We start from the raw sequence: 16,901 nt of genomic DNA, 5'->3' as shown, positions 1-16,901 counted from the left end.
TGTCATCCACTTGGAAGGGGATCTATGTAGGAGACCCTTGATAGAGAGGGAGAACAATGTGGAACAAAACTCAAAATCATTTGGAGGAAAAAAAAAAAAAGTGAGGACCAGTTTTGCTGCTCTGATAGAGCCTGGTGGAACCACTGAAACTATGGCCCCTAGCTGCCCTTCAGGTCTGGAATTGAACCCACACCTATGGTTTCCAGCCAAACCAAATACAGGCATATGAGTTGAACATTTACCTCAAGTAGATACTCTCCTTGGAGAGAACATCATGGGAGAAAGATGGGCTGCTTATGCACAGGGAGACAGCTCAGAGGGAAGGGCTGTATGGAGGGATGGACAGTGGGAAGAGGTAACTATGGGGAAGAAGAGGGAGGGGAGCTGTTGCATTGTGGTAAACTGTGGTCAATGGCATGAGACAAAGTGTATGTGAACTGCTGTATGTAAAGTGAATTTGCTCTGTAAATCTTCACCGAAATCACAATAAAAAAAAAAAGATTGCTCTGTAAATCTTCACCGAAATCACAATAAAAAAAAAGAAAAAAGAAAAAAAAATTCCTTGAATCAAATGAGAATGAAAACACAGCATACCAAAATCCTTGGGGCACAGCAAAAGCAGTGATCAGAGGCCAATTTATAGCAGTAAATGCACAAGTCAAAAAAAGAGGAAAGAGCCAAAATTAATAGAGCTTCCAGACTAAGATGGACTAGGAAGAAAAGGCTGGCAATATACTTCTGAAAATCACCCAGTGAAAACCCTGTGGATCACAACAATGTAAGTCCTGCACAGGTCTGGGCAGTGTTTTGTTCCATTGTGCATGGGTTCACCATAAGTCAGGGTGACTCAATGGCAGCTAACAACAACAATAATAGATCTTAAAATAGCAGCTACCATTTTGTGAGTGTTGTGTTTTGTGGGTTGCTTTACAAACAGTATTTCTAATCTCAATAAAGCCTATAAAGTAGATATTATTCCTATTTTGCACATGAGAAAATGGAAGTTTAGAGAGAAAGTAGAAGAGAGATGTATAAAAGGATTGCTGTGCGACACTGAGAACCTGTTTGTAATGGCACCAGTCCTTATGCCTATGGAATTTATTCTCTAAATTCCAGGTGTAGGAAGAAAGAGAGTAAGGGTGAGTTGAAAGGTAGGACTGGTAATTTTCAGAATTCTGCTTGTTTTCATGGTCTTCCTTTTTCTTTTTTTTCCTTTTCTTTTTTCATAAGATTATATGGATAGTGACATTCTCATCTGCAATTTTTCTGGGACTGGACGTCGGACTACTTGTTTCAATAGCTTTTGCCTTCTTCATCATCACCGTTCGGTCACACAGGTACTCAGGGAATAGGAGGCGAGGCAGAGGAAGGCAAGACAATTTTGACCTAATGGCAAGTACTTTTTCTTTTCAGATCTAAGATTTTCCTCCTGGGCCAGATCCCTAACACCAACATTTATAGGAGCATCAGTGACTATCGGGAGGTAAGACTCTAAATCAGTACCACTTCTGCACCCAAGGGTTGTGAGCCAGGCCGGATGCTTAGTTTGTCCATGGAATTTCTTCACTGTTGTTTGCTGCACCACACATACCTATTTAAGAAAGAGGGGCAAGGGATGTACAAGGGTAGAGGCAGGAACTTCAGCAGGCAAATCTTTATAGTACTGCAGCCAACTGGTGAAGGATTCTTTAAAGATATATTCCAGGGAAAGAAAGACCAAGAAAAGGGAGTAAAGCAATGGAGGGAAGAAGAAGAAAACAGGAAAAGCAGGGGGCTAGAAGTGGGAAGAAGGAATTTTCTCATTCTGGCCTCTAATAAAGAAGAGTATAGATTCTCCAGGAGGTCCTAAGGAGATTCCCCCCCCCGCCCCAACTATCACTGCTATTTATTTCCATAATTTTTTTATCACCCCAAACAGAAACCCACTAAGCAATAGCTTCCCGTCCCTCCATTCCCTCCAGCCTCTGGTAATCTAATACTTTCAGACTCCATGAATTAGTCTGTCTAGATACCTCATGGGAACTCTGGTAGCATAGTGCCTAAGGCACTTGACTGCTAACCAGAAGGCTGGCGGTTCAAACCCACCAGCCACTCTTCAGAAGGAAACCCAAGGAGGGGTCGCTATGAGTCGGGTCTGACTCGATGGCAAATAACAACAGATACCTCATGTAAGTGGGATCATGTAATATTTGTTCTTTTGTGTCTGACTTACTTCCCTCAGCATAATGTTTTCAAGGTTCATCTACATCATAGCACATGTCAGAACTTCATTTCTCTTTATGAGTGAATAATATTCCGTTGTATGGACAGCATGCATTTTGTTTATCCATTCATCTGTTGATGCGTAGTTGGGTCTAAACAGTTTTTATTCTTAGTCCATAAAGGAGCTGAGAAATTTCCCTCAATTTAACATTTTATCTTGCAGATTACACACATTCCTGGGGTGAAAATCTTCCAGTGCTGCAACTCTATTACATTTGTAAATGTTCACCACCTGAAGTACAAGCTGTTAAATGAAGTAACTGCTGTCCTCTTCCATCTTTCTCTCCCTGCCCTGTACCCCTCACCTCACCCTTTTGCCTTCTTTTCCACCCCTCACCCTCAGTATATTATCCCTTTTGTATTTCCAGACTGATATGATAAGGGTGCGTCTTAAAGAAGAAGAAATTTTCCACCTGTTTGGTAACAGTGGTCGTAACTCCAGAGACCCAGAAAGGGGTTGTAAGTGTTCCTGCAACTGTGATGAACCAGAGCCACCGCCCAGGGTTAGAAACTCCTTTCTTGCATTGTTCTCACATTTTATAAGATGCATCAGCAGTTTCTAGAAACAAAATCCAAACCCCTCAAGGATTTTGACTTTCAGATGAACCACAGAAAACAGGAAATCAAAGGTTTCTACTCAGAAATAAAAACTTTCAGGTTTTGACCTGAAAGTAGGTAGGAGAATCGGTTCTGAATCTTTGATCCCCTACTCTATGGAGAGTGACTTGCATGAGTGTAGAAAGTACTGTCTGCCTGTTGAGAGTGTCAGTAATTCCCTGGTTGAGTCTACTTCCCTGGCTTTTTAGCTGACCATTAGATTCCTGAAAATAAGTGACTCAGAGATTGTTGTTCACATCCAGCTGGGGCAGGGTCAAGGGCTGGGGGTCCCCTGATGTCTGCCTATGACCAGGGAAATGATGGCAGAGGGTGCAAGTAGGAGCACCCAGTGCAGGTCACTATTCCAGATAAGGATTTTATAGCACCTGGAAGGTATTTTCATAGCGACCCGGTGAGTCGGAATTGACTTGATGGTACTGGGTTTGGTTTGGTATGGTTTTGGAAGATATTTTAGCTGAGGAGAGTTACAAAATGTTTGTTATTTCCAACTATGTGCCTTAGGTCCATCTATGTTGTTATGATTCTCCCAGGTAGAGTGTGATCCCTCCTGTGAAAGCAGAGTCCACATTCACATCATTTTTGTCATTGTATCTCTAGTGCTTGATTCTGGGCTTAAACTATAGCAAGCTTTTGAGGCCTATTAGGGAGATAAAAGGAGTGAGAGGTAAAGACTGCCCTTCCCAAGTCTTTTTTGTCTTCTTCAGGAATTCTGATGGTTGCCTTGATGAAAGGAGGTATCGAGAAAAGGGCTTGATGGAAGAAATACTCAAAGTACTAGTCAGCACTGGAGACCAATTGGAACCTAGGGATGAGGGAAAAGAGTAAATCAATGATGATTTTAAGTTTGAGTCACTAGAACAATAATAATATCATTGATGGACATAGGAAAGTTGGGAGGGGGATGCCATGAATGGTGACAATAAGAGATGAATGTGGTTTTAGTCATGAGCTTGATATGAGAGTCAAATGAACAAGTGAAAATGGCCAGAACCTACTCTGGGGAGAAGCTTCCTAAGAGAGGAAGTGAGCTGGCAAATGGAAGCAGCAGAGTGGCAAGTACTTCCAGCCTTTGTCTGAATCCTCTCACAGTTATCCCCTAACTCTGTTATCTCAGATTGTCTACACAGAACGATTTGATCGTAAATCTAGTCAGTCTTCCTCCTCAATTGACCTGATCCGCTGCTCACGCTTCGAGAGCACGACCACAAGCCAATCTACTACGTCTGATGAGCAAGTGCCATACACCATATCTTCAGTTTCTCAGAGGAATCAAGGACAAAACTTGGAGGAGGTGGAGAAAGTCTGGGGGCCTAAACACCCCTTGAGAATCAGCTCGCTATCACCGACTGAGACTGCTGAAGGTCAGGGAAGGAGTGGATCTCTCCTCCCTTACTCAGATGTTTCTCTTCTGCCCGCCATCCACACCATCATCCTGGATTTCACCATGGTCCATTTTGTAGACTTAAAGGCTTCAGTGGTATTAAGACAGGTAAGTACTGAGGAGGCTTTAGCAAGAGCTCTGATGTCCTCCTCCTCCCACAGCCCAGATCCCTATCAAATCCTGTTAGTCTCTGATTTGCTGCTATGTGATTAATTACTCAGCCACCAGAAACTTAGACACTGGAGTAGCTTAAGATCAATCAGAATAAAAAGGAAATGAATCAACTTTGAGAGACTAGACTCTGGAGTTGGTTCAGTAAGCACAATACATTATTATTTCTTGGGAATAAAAAATAGGAAACTCTTAATGCCATTGAAACAGCAATCCTCACCATGCCCAGCAACTCCCAGCATATTGTGGGAGTTAGCTGTGTATCTTTTCAAGAAATATCTGAATGCTACAGAGATATGTTCACTAAGAATTCTCTACTACTTAGCTGCTCTGAACCAGGCACCATAAAACACACTAGGATGCATTTTACTCAGAGATGGAAGAGTTGTGATAAAGTGACACACCAAACCTGAGGCTGCCTGTCCACTACCTTTATTGTCTTCCCAGGTTCCCTTTTCATGGTCTGAGTCTTTGGCTGAGAAGAGCAGAGCAGCTGTTTTCCTGGTTCCTGGTTTCTCTCCTACTCTCTGGTTTCTCCGACTATTCTCAATGCTCTTCTTCTTGTATACTACAGATAATTTAATTGCACAAGTAACCCTGTTGGTTTCATTCATAATGTCTCCAAGTACTTGCCACTCTGCTGCTTATATACTTATATATCCTTTCTGGCTCTGCATGTACTTTATCTCACTCTTGCTCCTTTGGCTGATTTTCTTTCTTTTATCCTCAAATCAGATTCCATCATACCTTCTTATTCCTAAAGAAATCCAGTTCACTCTTAAATGAGTCCAGTCTCTCTTTGGTTTGAGACAATAGGAAACCTTTCACAGCAGCAAGAACTCTGGTTGGTGGTCTAGAGATGTATGCTGTGCCCTGGGTTTGCTACTCATGGTCCATCTTGACCCAAGGCAAGTTGCTAAATTGCATTGGGTCTCAATTTCTTCATCGATAAAATGAGATGTTTACCAGAGATTAATGTTAAGTGCTTTTCATCTTTTAGGTCCCCCCCATCCCATTCCCACCCCCACATTTTTAGATTTAAGTATACTTGATATTCTCTTGTCTTTGGGATTTTTCCATTTTAGGTGCTTGCACTGGGCTGTGCTCTCTCTCCCAGTCTTGCACTGCTACTTTTGATTTCATTCCATTCACATTATGAAATGCCTGCTATGTGCCAGCCTGAGTTGGGTACATTTATACACTGTCTCACTTAATTTTCACAACATCCCTGAGAGATAGATAGCCTGTATTCTCCTTTAAGCTATCAGGTAATAAATGGCCGGGCCTGGACATGAATTTAGAGCAACTAACTTTACATCACTCTTCCTGCCTGTTCCACAGTGCAGTTATGTCATCTCTCCCCTCCTTTTTTTGTGGTGTCTCCATATGTTCTGATCCTTAACATCACCCATCCACACCTGCCTTCTGTTGATGACTTTCTGCTCCACCCCCAACATGGAGGCAGTGTCAGACACCTCTGCCTTATATCCTGCAGAGATTCACAGTGTACTTCTACATTTTAAAAATGCAGTGTTCTTCATTTCCTTTACAATTGCTTTCTATGCCTTACTGGAAGAAATCATTATATGTTGTTCACTTTATAATTGAAAATTTAAACCCACTAAGAAAAATTCCAGCAGGCCATTCTTATTGGAGATAGCCACTCAATTTTAGTTTCTTCATATATCATGAAATTTACCATTTCCATTTGTTTATCATTTAGCGTGTGTCCATAGTGACCCTTCACCAGTGACTTTATGATTTACTACATGATCAAGAATGACTTTCTTGTTTCCACTTAGTACTATCTGTTTTGTTTCCTTTGACATTTTAACTTAGTGCTCAGGGTTAGATGTGGATTCTATTCAATCTTGGAGTATTAAGGTTAATAATGGTTTGCTTTGAGGTGAACGTCAAGATTTATTGCCCCAGGGCATATGTAGTGGCTGAAGTAAATTTGAGGTCAGTATCTGATGTTTGGAAGAAAGACCTGGTGATCTGCTTTAGGAAGATCATAGCCATTGAAAACCCTAAGAAACACAGTTCTACTCTGATACAGATGGGGTCATCATGAGTCAGAATTGACTTGATAGCAACAGGTTTGGTGTGGGTATCTGATATTTACTAAAGTTAAAGGGAACTCTGCAGAGAAGCTCTGAATATAACCCTCAGAATTTCAAAATTTCATCTCCTACTGTACCACTTGGCCATCTGTGGGCCACGTTTTGCCTACTCTGTTCAGTGAACTCCAGGCAGAAGGGATCACATGCAAACACTAGGCAATAATATGAGGAAATGGTTCTTCATGAGGATTCTCTAGTGTGTTCCTTTCACACCTGTGCCACTTCTGTCCTGGTACTTTCCTTACATAAACATTGTCTATTTATATGAACATTTTCCCCATTGAGACTATGAGAAGCCCTCTTTGTCACTTCCCACCTCCACAGAAGACAGCCTGAGCCTCTTTTGTATTCCTAGCACTTCAGACATTTCCTGGCATATAGAATCCACTGATCAAATGTTTTGGAGCTAAATTGGAATGTAAAGCTATATGCATTTCAGACAAGTGAACAACCAAAGGAGTTTTAAAATTCAGCAATTAGCAGGCCCTTTTCTATTTGATAAGACACTCTGGTGGCGTAGTGCCTAAGACATTTGACTGCTACCCAGAAGGTTGGTGGTTCAAACCCACTAGCCACTCCATGGAAGGAATACTGGGTAATCTATTTCCATAAAGATTTACTGCCTTGGAAACCCAGTGGGAGTTGCTATGAGTTGGAATTGACTTGTTGACAATGAGGTGGTTTTTTTTTTTTTTTCCTCTATTTGATCATGAAGCTCCCTAACACTGATTTACTTTCTCCCCACAGATGTGCAGTGCTTTCCGAAACGCCAACATTTTGGTGCTCATTGCAGGGTGTCACTGTGAGTATTCTTCACCTTATGAGAGGGCTATGTTTTGCACCCTGGTACTCCCCAGGTGTCTGACTCTGTGTGTGTTCTGGGTTTGGTTTGTAGCTTCTGTGGTCAGGGCATTTGAGAGGAACGATTTCTTTGATGCTGGCATCACCAAGGCCCAGCTGTTCCTGAGCCTCCACGACGCCGTGCTGTTTGCCTTATCAAGGAGGATGCCAGACTCCTCCGAGTTAAGCGTGGATGAATCTGAGACAGTGATACAGGAAACCTACTCTGAAAAGGTTGGATGATGTCAAGCATCTGGGGTTGGGATGGGGAGTAAGGCCTGATCAGAAAGATATGAACAGTGTCCTGGAAAAGTTGTTTAGTATGGTTATGCCAGATTTTTAATGTTGAAATGATCTATTACTAATTCGCAAGTAGCAGTGAAATTGAGCCCCCAGGTGTCCCTACTGTCATGGCATCTTTGTCATTCACAACCCTTTCCCAAGTAAAGACTGGGTTTACCCACCCTAGCAAGGGGGCTAAGGATCCTCATAACACAAGGACTAAATACTTACAATATCTTTCCTAGCTATATCTCTAGAATCTACCCCCTCTTCCACTCTTGGGATGAAAAACGAGGTAATTTGTGAACTAACAGAAATGATGAAATAATAAACTAATAGAACGGTAAACTAATGAACTAACTAACATGTAAAGCTCTGAGTACCTAGCTGACTCTGCCAGCTGCCAGTCTAACACTTTGGCTATTATTTAGATTGTGAGTGATAAGAGCTTAACTCAACCTGGTCAAATGCAAAGGTGAATGACATATAAACCAGAATTTCTAGCCATCAATGGGAACTTTGGTGGCATAGTGCCTAAGGCATTTGACTGCTAACCAGAGGGGATATCACTACGGAAGTAGATTACTGCCTCAGAAACCCAAGGAGGGGTCACTGTGAGTCAAATCAACTCAACAGCAGTGAGTTTTTTACTATTAAGTAAAGGCCTAGGCTTACTTCTTGTGTTTTCAAATAAGTTGTTTATGTAAGTTAAAAGTCCCCCTCCCCCCCCAAAAAAAAGGAAATTAAAACACAGATTGGCACTGAAATACTATCTGATGACTAGAAATTACTTTAAAATTAACCCGAGTCTTTCTTTAACTTAACACATTTCGATATTTGCATTTTTTATGGCAAGAAAGTATTGCCATGGTAATGTTTTAAAAAAAAATCCAGGAAGTGGAAAAGTAAAATTATTCAAGCTTGTACATGACCTTTATCTTCCTTTCTTTTTTTTTTTCTTTAATTTTTATTGTTAGTAATTAATTACCAATTATTTTCCTTATGTTATTGAGATTTCTCAAGCTAGGTGCCTTTGCTTATCCAGAACAACACCTCCCCCAGCTACATTTAAACATATATATATATATATATATATATATATATATATATATATATATATATATATAATTTATTTATTTATTCCCCTATTCTGCTCTATAGACCATTCCATTTATAAAATCACAAAACTTTTAGCTGGATGGGACCTCGGAGCTCATTAAGTTCAAATCCCCACCTGTAGCAAGAATCCTCATGACAATGTACATCTCTGACAGGAGTTCCTCTTGCTTATGCTTGGAGACTTGAAGTAGTTCTCAAACTTTAGTATTCATCAGAATCACCTAAATGTACTATTAAAACACAATCTCCCCAATTTCTGATTCAGAGGGTCTGGGATGGGGTCTAAGAATTTGTATTGCTAACATATTACCAGATAATATTGATATCCCTGAGCCACACCTGAAGAACTCTACTGCCTTAGAGATTCAAACTGCATCCTTCACTATCACAATCTAGTGTGCTTGGTCATCTCTGGGTATATTCCAGACATTGTATTTAGAATATGTTTATAGAAATAATTTAAAGCCTAAGATGATATTTTTCTTCTTGAAAGAATTTGATTTTTTTCAGTAGGCACCAACAATCCAGGGTCACTTGGATCTGGTTTCAGGATTTGAGATTTTCTAGGCCATACAGATGACCCAAAGCCCAGCTGAAGTCTGTGGAAAGGTTTACCATAGCCCCTCCCTGACCAGGCCCTGGCATCCAGTTTTTGCAACTCTAACCATCTAGAGACAGAGAGCCCTGGTTGCATAGTGACTGCTAACCACAAGGCTGATGGTTCAAACCCACCAGCCACTCCCTGGAAGGAAGGTTGGGCAATCTACTTCCATAGTGATAGTGCCTCAGAAACCTAAGGAGGGGTCACTATGAGTAGGATCCGACTCGACGGCAGTGAGTTGGTTGTGGGTTGGTTGAACCTCTTAGAGCTGTCAAAAGCACCACTCAGCATTTCTGTGTCACTTCCAGACCCTAGGATAAAAGTGGCCCCAAATGCCAGGTTCACCTTTCTAGATTTCTGCCTTTTCCAAAATCTTGGCCTAGTAATTCCTCATGACCTTTGTGGTATCTTCAGTCAGAAGTGGTTTTTTGTTTGTTTATTTGTTTTAATATTTCACCCAGATCTTCCAGTTGTCTTCAGTGGAAGAAAACTAAAAAAAAAACTCACTTCCTTCCAAGGAGAGGCCGGTGGGTTTGAACCACCAGCCTTCTGGTTAGCAGTCAAATGCCTTACACACTATACCGCCAGAGCTCCTACAGTGGAAGAATTGGTCTAAATTATACAATCTGCCTTTATTCTAAGTGGACATTTCTGTATATTTTTATATGTAATTATGATACCAAAACCCACTGCCATTGAGTTGATTCTGACTCATAGCAACCCCCATCAGGTTTCCAAGGCTATAAATCTTTACAGAAGTAGATTGTCTCAGTTTCTTCCTGTGGAGCAGCTGGTTGGTTCAAACTGCCAACCTTTTGGTTAGCAGCTCAATGCCTTAACCACAGTGCAACCAGATCTTCACTATAATTATGATACTTACATTAAAATTATGACATACTTGTTTTTACATTTTATGTAGTCATATCTATTGATCTTTTCTTTTCATTTGCTTTTTATGTTTAGAAGTCTTTTCTACTTAGAAAATAAATAAATAACATTTTCTTCCAGATAGTTTTTATTTTTTTGTTATGTTTTAAATTCAGTTATAATTTATTTCAGCATATAGTGTTGAAGAGTAATCTTTATTTTTTATCTATAGTGCTATTTTGAACTATATCATCTATTGAATAAGCTATCTTTCCCTCACTGATTTGAGATTCTGTTTTAATTAAATATTATATTCTTAAGAAATCTAAACTATTTTGAGCTTAATTTTTGGGTCATTGTTCTGTATAGCTTCAGTATCACAGTGTCCTGATCTCTATTCATTTATAGTATGTGTTAACGTTGGGTTAGAAATCCCAGTGTCATCAGTGTTCCATTTTAAAATATGCTTAGTCATTCTCATTAATTTACTGTTCCAAACCAATTTTTGAATTTTTTGCCAGGTTCCTACAAAAACAAGAACAACAACAACAACAAAATCTGTTGGGCTTTTCATTAGAATTTCATTAAAGTTATAAAATAATTAGAGAATTGCTATCTTTACAGTATTTTTTTCTCCCTCTTAAGGAAAATAGGCTGTCTCTACACTTTTTCAGCCTTGTTAAATGTTTCATAGAAAGTTTTGTGGCTTTTTCATATTGACAATCCTAGCTACTTTTTATTTTATGCTTTTATTGCTTTTTTAAAGTGAATCTTCTTTTCCATTGTATTTTCTAACTGGTAATTGCTAGCCTACAGGAAACCTATTGATTTTTATAAAATTATTTGGCCACCTTTCTGAATCCTCTTACTAATCCTAAGAGGAGTTTCATTATTAATTCTCTTAGGTTTTTCTACAAACAGTATTAATCTCTTACTTTCCAGTTACTGGAATTCTTATTTCAGTATCACATACTATTGCATTAGCTTGACATTCCAGAACAATTTAAGAAATAATGATAGTGTTGTCTTACTCCTGAATTTAATGAGAATAGTTTCTTATGTATCTCCATTAAGTTTATTGGTGACAGCTAGCTTTAAAAAAAAGTATTTTTCTGGTTTCTTAATATTTCAATCAGGACTTATATCAGGATTTGGCATTGAATATATTGATTTTTTCTGGTATTTAAGAAGGGAAGACTAGGAGAGGAGCAATTTCTATTTAGATGTATTAAATTTAAGATACCTTTTAGACATCCAAGTGGAGATGTCAAGAAGGCAAATAGATATATGACCTTGCAGGTCAAAGGAAGGATTATAACCAAAGAGTCATTGGAACACAGATGGCAGTAAAAAATTATAGGACTAAATGATGTTACCTATGGTTAGAGTGTAGACAGAGAAAAGTCCCAGGATCAAGCAGAGAATGCAACAAAGAGAACAGGAAGAAGGAATCAGAAAAGTAGAAGGAAAAACAAGAGAGTTATTTCAGAAAGGGTAAGAGTGGTTAATTCTGTAGAATGCATATTCCGCAGATCAGTTGTGGGGCACTTACTATATGACAGGCTTAGTGCCTGGTACTGAGGATATCAAGAGCCACACACTGCCCTACCTCAAGGAGTTACAATCTAATAGCGGAGATAGGTTTGTGAGTAAATAAGGCAATATATTACTGGTACTATGATAGAAGTGTCAGTAGTGTATGGGAACACAAAGGAAGCTGTGATCCTGATTGTTTGTCTTTGTGTATGAGATGAAGACAAGGCAGATAAAGGGAGCAGCATGAGCAAAGGTAAGCAGTAGTCAGGTATCTTTGGGTAACTTTATAGCTAGAGCAAAGGGTGGGGACCACAGCTGGAGATAAAGCTTAAAGAGATGGCAAGAGGCCAGATCATGAAGGCCCTTACATGCCCTGCCAAGGTTTCCATTGTGGGTTGGCAAAACAAGATCAAGATGTTTCAGAATGCTGTCAAGACCACTGCTGTTTAAATGGTTGACCGTGAGATCCAGGCTAGTTAAAAAAGCTGAAGAAATCAGGAGTTAGGGATTGATGGACCTGAAGAATAGTGAGGAACCAGAGGGTACAAAAAGGAAAAAAGCAGATTTAGGCAAGAATTTTTTCTATCTTGCCAGAAACCTATGGTTCTGGCACCTTAAATCCTGAAATTCTTTGTGCTCAAAAGTCAAATTTAATAGGAAATTTTAACCTAACTAATTGTGTGTATTTCAGAATGAAGAATCAAGGTATGGAATGAGAAACAGTAATATAGAAATCCCAGAAAATAGAGTCGTGGAAGAGTCAGAGTTTGAGCCCATATTAGAGTCGGAACAAGACAATGAGCTGGATTTGGACCTAGACCTGGATCAGGAGCTGGAGCTTGAGTATGGGCTACAGCCTGAATCAGCACTGGAGCCTGAAACTGAGGTGGAGACTGAGGCGGAGCCCGAGCCTATGCCCAAACCCAGGTCAAGGGCTTATACCCATTCTCCGCAGTACTGCTTGTCTCCACATAAGACTGCAGTTCCCAGGCCCCAGTCTCAGACTCACCCTCGGATACAGTCAGTGGAAAGGAGGCATCAACATATGGACTTACACTCATCCAAGGGCAATGATACTGAGACTCCCTGGGGGAAAGACTGGATCTAAGGAGACAGGGTCCCTTGGCAAATCCTCCCCACCCAAACAGCAATTGCTTAGTCAGGAAACCTAGACTTCATACAAATTAGCAGTACTTGCTCCATCTGCTTGCTTTCTTCCACGCTCAGCACTGGGATCACACTCTGAGATCACAATACTAAATGCTAAGAATTATCTCTGAATTCCTGATCCAGGCTTACTTCATTTCACATTCAGCAGATATTCTAGTAAAGGTTTTCCTTCTTCACACACCACACAAGACCATCTCTAACTCCTCGCATCTCTGTGCCCCCTTTTGCCAAGGAGATGAGACTCAAATAAAATATATAACTCTAGTTACATTTGGGAAGACTTTGGATCTTTCCTGCACCTTCTCCCTTATCTTTATTCTTTATCCCCAAGGAAATGGATATGGTGGAGAAGCAATGAACAAGTAAAAGAAAAACTGGACAGGAATCACATTTTATATGCAAGATATTTTCACTGCAGTGATGGGGGAAATGGGGGTAGGTAGGTTAAGCCAGGTCAAAGGTAAGCCAGCCTGTGAGATTTGTATTACAAATTGTTCAGCTGAAAGCATTTTTGCTATCACTCCCAGAGCTCGGGATCTTATTTGCCACAGGTTTTCTAATGCATACCAACTATTAAGAATGTTATTGTTGTTGTTATGTGCCATCGAGTTGGACTCATAGCGACCCCTCCTTGGATTTCCGGGATGGTATCACTATGGAAGTAGATTGCCCAACCTTCCTTCCAAGGAATGGCTGGTGGGTTTGAACCGCCAGCCTTCTGGTTAGCAGTCAAATGTGGCACTATACTACCAGAGCTCCCTTTAAGAATGTTAGCTCTATGGAACTCTCTCTGGTCTTCAGATTCACATCCACCACTGCTTCTTTCTTTAATATTTTCTTGTGTTTTCAGTGAAGGTTTACACAGCAGTTTAGGTTCCCATGCAACAATTTCTATCCATATCATTTAGTGACTTTGGTTACATTTTTCACAATGCATAAACTTTGTCCATATTTCTGGTTCTGGTTGTTCTGTTTCCAGTAATCTAGTTTCCCTGCCCCCTTACCTTCTCATCTTTGTTTAAAAGTAATTGATAATCATTTGCTCTCATTTAGATGATTTTTTAAAGGAAGACAGTACTCATGGACAATATTCTTTGCTTTGTGAGCCAATCTGTTACTTACCTAAAAGTTAATCGCAGAGGCTAGTTCAAATTCAGGGTTTGAAGAGTATATCAGGGCAATAGTCGTGGGGAGTCCTGCAGTCTCAACTAGTCCGGGAAATCTGTTTTTTGGTTCTGTTTTTTAGGAATTTGAGGTTCTGTTACATATTTTTCTCCCATTCTGTCACAGTCAATCTACTGTGGCCCTGATCATGGTTCATGTAGACTATTAGTCCGATAGACTAGTTTCTTCTTTGAGTCTTTGGTTTCCATCTTTCTCTTTTGCTCTGGGTGAGTAGAGACCAATAGTTGTATTTCAGATGGCTGCTCACATGCTTTTAATACCCCAGGTGCTACTCACCAAACTGGGATATAAAATATAAACTTTTTGAACTATATTATGCCAGTTAACCAATATGTCCCATACACTGCTTCAGCTTCATTCTTACAGGTTTTTTTTTTTTTTCTCCCAATTGTGATTTGGGTGAAAGTTTACAGAGTAAATTCACTTTCCATACAGCAGCTCACATACACTTTGTCTCATGACATTGACTACAATTTACCACAATGCAACAGCTCCCCTCCCAATTCCTACCAATAGTTACCTCTTCCCTGTGTCCATCCCTCCATGCCCTCCTGCCCCGAGCAGTCTCCCCGGTGCATAAACAGCCCTTCTTTTTCCCATGATTGTTCTCTCCAAGGAGTGTATCTACCTCAGGTAAATGTTCAACTCATATGCCTGTCTTTTGTTTGGTTGGAAGCCACAGGTATGGGTTCAATTCCAGACTTGAAGGGCAGCTAGGGGCTATAGTCTCAGTAGATCCATTAGGCTCTATCAGACTAGCAAACCTGGTCACCGCCCCCTTTTTTTTTCCAAATGATTTTGAGTTTTGTTCCACATTGTTCTCCCTCTCTATCCAGGATTATCTACATAGATCCCCCTCTGAGTGGTTGCCAGTGGTAGCCAGGTACCATATAGTTCTTCTGGTCTAATAGTCGTATAGGCTGCAGATCTCATAGTGTACCAGTCACTAGGTCTGATTATTTCCATGAATCTTTGGTTTTCTTCATTATTCTTTGCTCTGGATGAGGAGAGACCCATCATTGCATCTAGATGGCTGCTTGCAAGCTTTTAAGATCCCGGTCGGTACTTGCCAAAGTAGAAGGTAGAACAATGTTCTTTGTAGTATCTTACACCAATTGAGCTTGATATCCCCTGTGACTATGGTCCCGAGCCCTCAGGTTCAACTACTTGCTCCCTCTGGGTAGCTGGCTGTGACCAAGAAGTGACTACAAACTTGTCCCTTATCAGCTCTACTACACACCTGGGAATTCTTACAGAACATACAAATACACTTGTAGAACCATTGTCTTCCAACCCTATACATGGTCTTGGGTACACTCTCCACTGCATAGGCCTACCTAATACTTCAGCCTGTCCACTCATCTATCCACCCATATACCCATGTTTGCTTTCATTGACAACACAGTACTGTATGTGCAAAATAGTTCATGTTTGTTGTCTGCACCTCCCATGTACCTCTCTCTGTCTTCCTCTTCCTCACTGGTGCCACATTGGTCACTCACATTTGGTACATTGCCCTTCTCTTCACCCAAATCAATACTCATCTCTACCTATCTAACAGTGTTCCCTCCCTTCCCCTCCTACCCCTGGTAACCAACAAAGAAAATTTCCTTCCATATAGAAACCTTTCCTTGACTTTGTACAATAATGAACTAATACAATATTTGCCCTTCTGTGATTGACTTATTTCACTCAGCATAATGTCCTCCAAGTTCATCCACGTTATCCAATGTTTTGCAAATTCTACATTATTCTTTAGGATTGCATAGTATTCCACTGTATGTATGTGGCATAGTTTGGTTATCCATTCCTCAGTTGATAGACACCTAGGTTGTTTCCACCTTTTGGCTATTGTAAATAGTGCTGCGATGAACATGGGTGTGCCTATGTCTTACAGGGTTTTGGGATATAAAGAATCTCTAATGTTGATAGGCCAAACTTAATTAAAATCTGTGATGGGCAAATCTCCTAGGAGTTGGAAAAGCCAGTCATTACTAGTTTTGTCCAAATCTCTTTCACCATTAAAAAGGAAAATCTAGTATTAAGCTATGACATGAAGAGAAATACAGAACCCTGAGCAAGGGTATATTAAACCCTAAATTTTATTTCAGTTTAGTAAACAAGAGTCCTCTTGCTTAATTTCTCATTTGTTAGATGAAATAAATCCTTATTGAAATTTAGATTTCTCTTATCACAGAGATATCATATCCATTCACTCATTCTAAAAGAATTTACCAAGTATTTGCTACAGGCATAGAACCCCAAACTGTGGGACAGATAAAACAATATTATCCTTACTCTACACATAAGTAAACTTAGACTCTCGTAAGTTTTGTAACTAGTCCAAGGTCATATACAATTGAATCCTAAAATAACTGGGGGTCCAACTCAGAAGCTTCATTCATTTATTTGTGTTCATTCAACGTATTTATTTGAACTCCTACTGTGTGGGGAGGCCAGGAAAGGAAGTGAAAGCTGACAGCAGTCTGGAACAGCTGGTGGGGGGGCAGGAAAGGAAGTGGGACCTGGCAGCGAGCCATAACAGCTAGGGGAAGCCAGGAAGTGAATAGAGCAGTTTGGAACAACTAAGAGAAATGAACTTGTCTGTCAGTTTCTCATACTGCGGTGGTTTGCGTGTTGCTGTGAGGTTGGAGGCTATGCCACTGGTGTTTCAAATGCCAGCAGGGTTACCCATGGTGGACAGGTTTCAGCAGAACTTCCAGATTAAGACAGACTCGGAAGAAGG

General features: G+C 40.3%; 1 protein-coding gene across 1 annotated transcript in view; it reads left to right on the top strand.

Moving 5' to 3' along the window:
* SLC26A8 (solute carrier family 26 member 8) overlaps window positions 1-12,908 on the top strand; it is a 98,721-nt gene extending 85,813 nt beyond the window's left edge. The window contains 8 exon segments of the mRNA XM_042780754.1: window positions 1,231-1,337; window positions 1,414-1,483; window positions 2,426-2,518; window positions 2,631-2,765; window positions 3,995-4,369; window positions 7,303-7,357; window positions 7,451-7,629; window positions 12,492-12,908. Coding sequence (XP_042636688.1) covers window positions 1,231-1,337; window positions 1,414-1,483; window positions 2,426-2,518; window positions 2,631-2,765; window positions 3,995-4,369; window positions 7,303-7,357; window positions 7,451-7,629; window positions 12,492-12,908 — 1,431 coding nt within the window.
* The last annotated feature ends 3,993 nt before the right edge of the window (window positions 12,909-16,901 follow it).

Source organism: Orycteropus afer, unplaced genomic scaffold (assembly GCF_000298275.1).
Source record: "Orycteropus afer afer isolate SDZICR_OR568_19922 unplaced genomic scaffold, OryAfe1.0 scaffold00059, whole genome shotgun sequence".
Taxonomy (NCBI): Eukaryota; Metazoa; Chordata; class Mammalia; order Tubulidentata; family Orycteropodidae; genus Orycteropus; species Orycteropus afer.
This window is presented reverse-complemented; position numbering and strand designations above follow the sequence as displayed.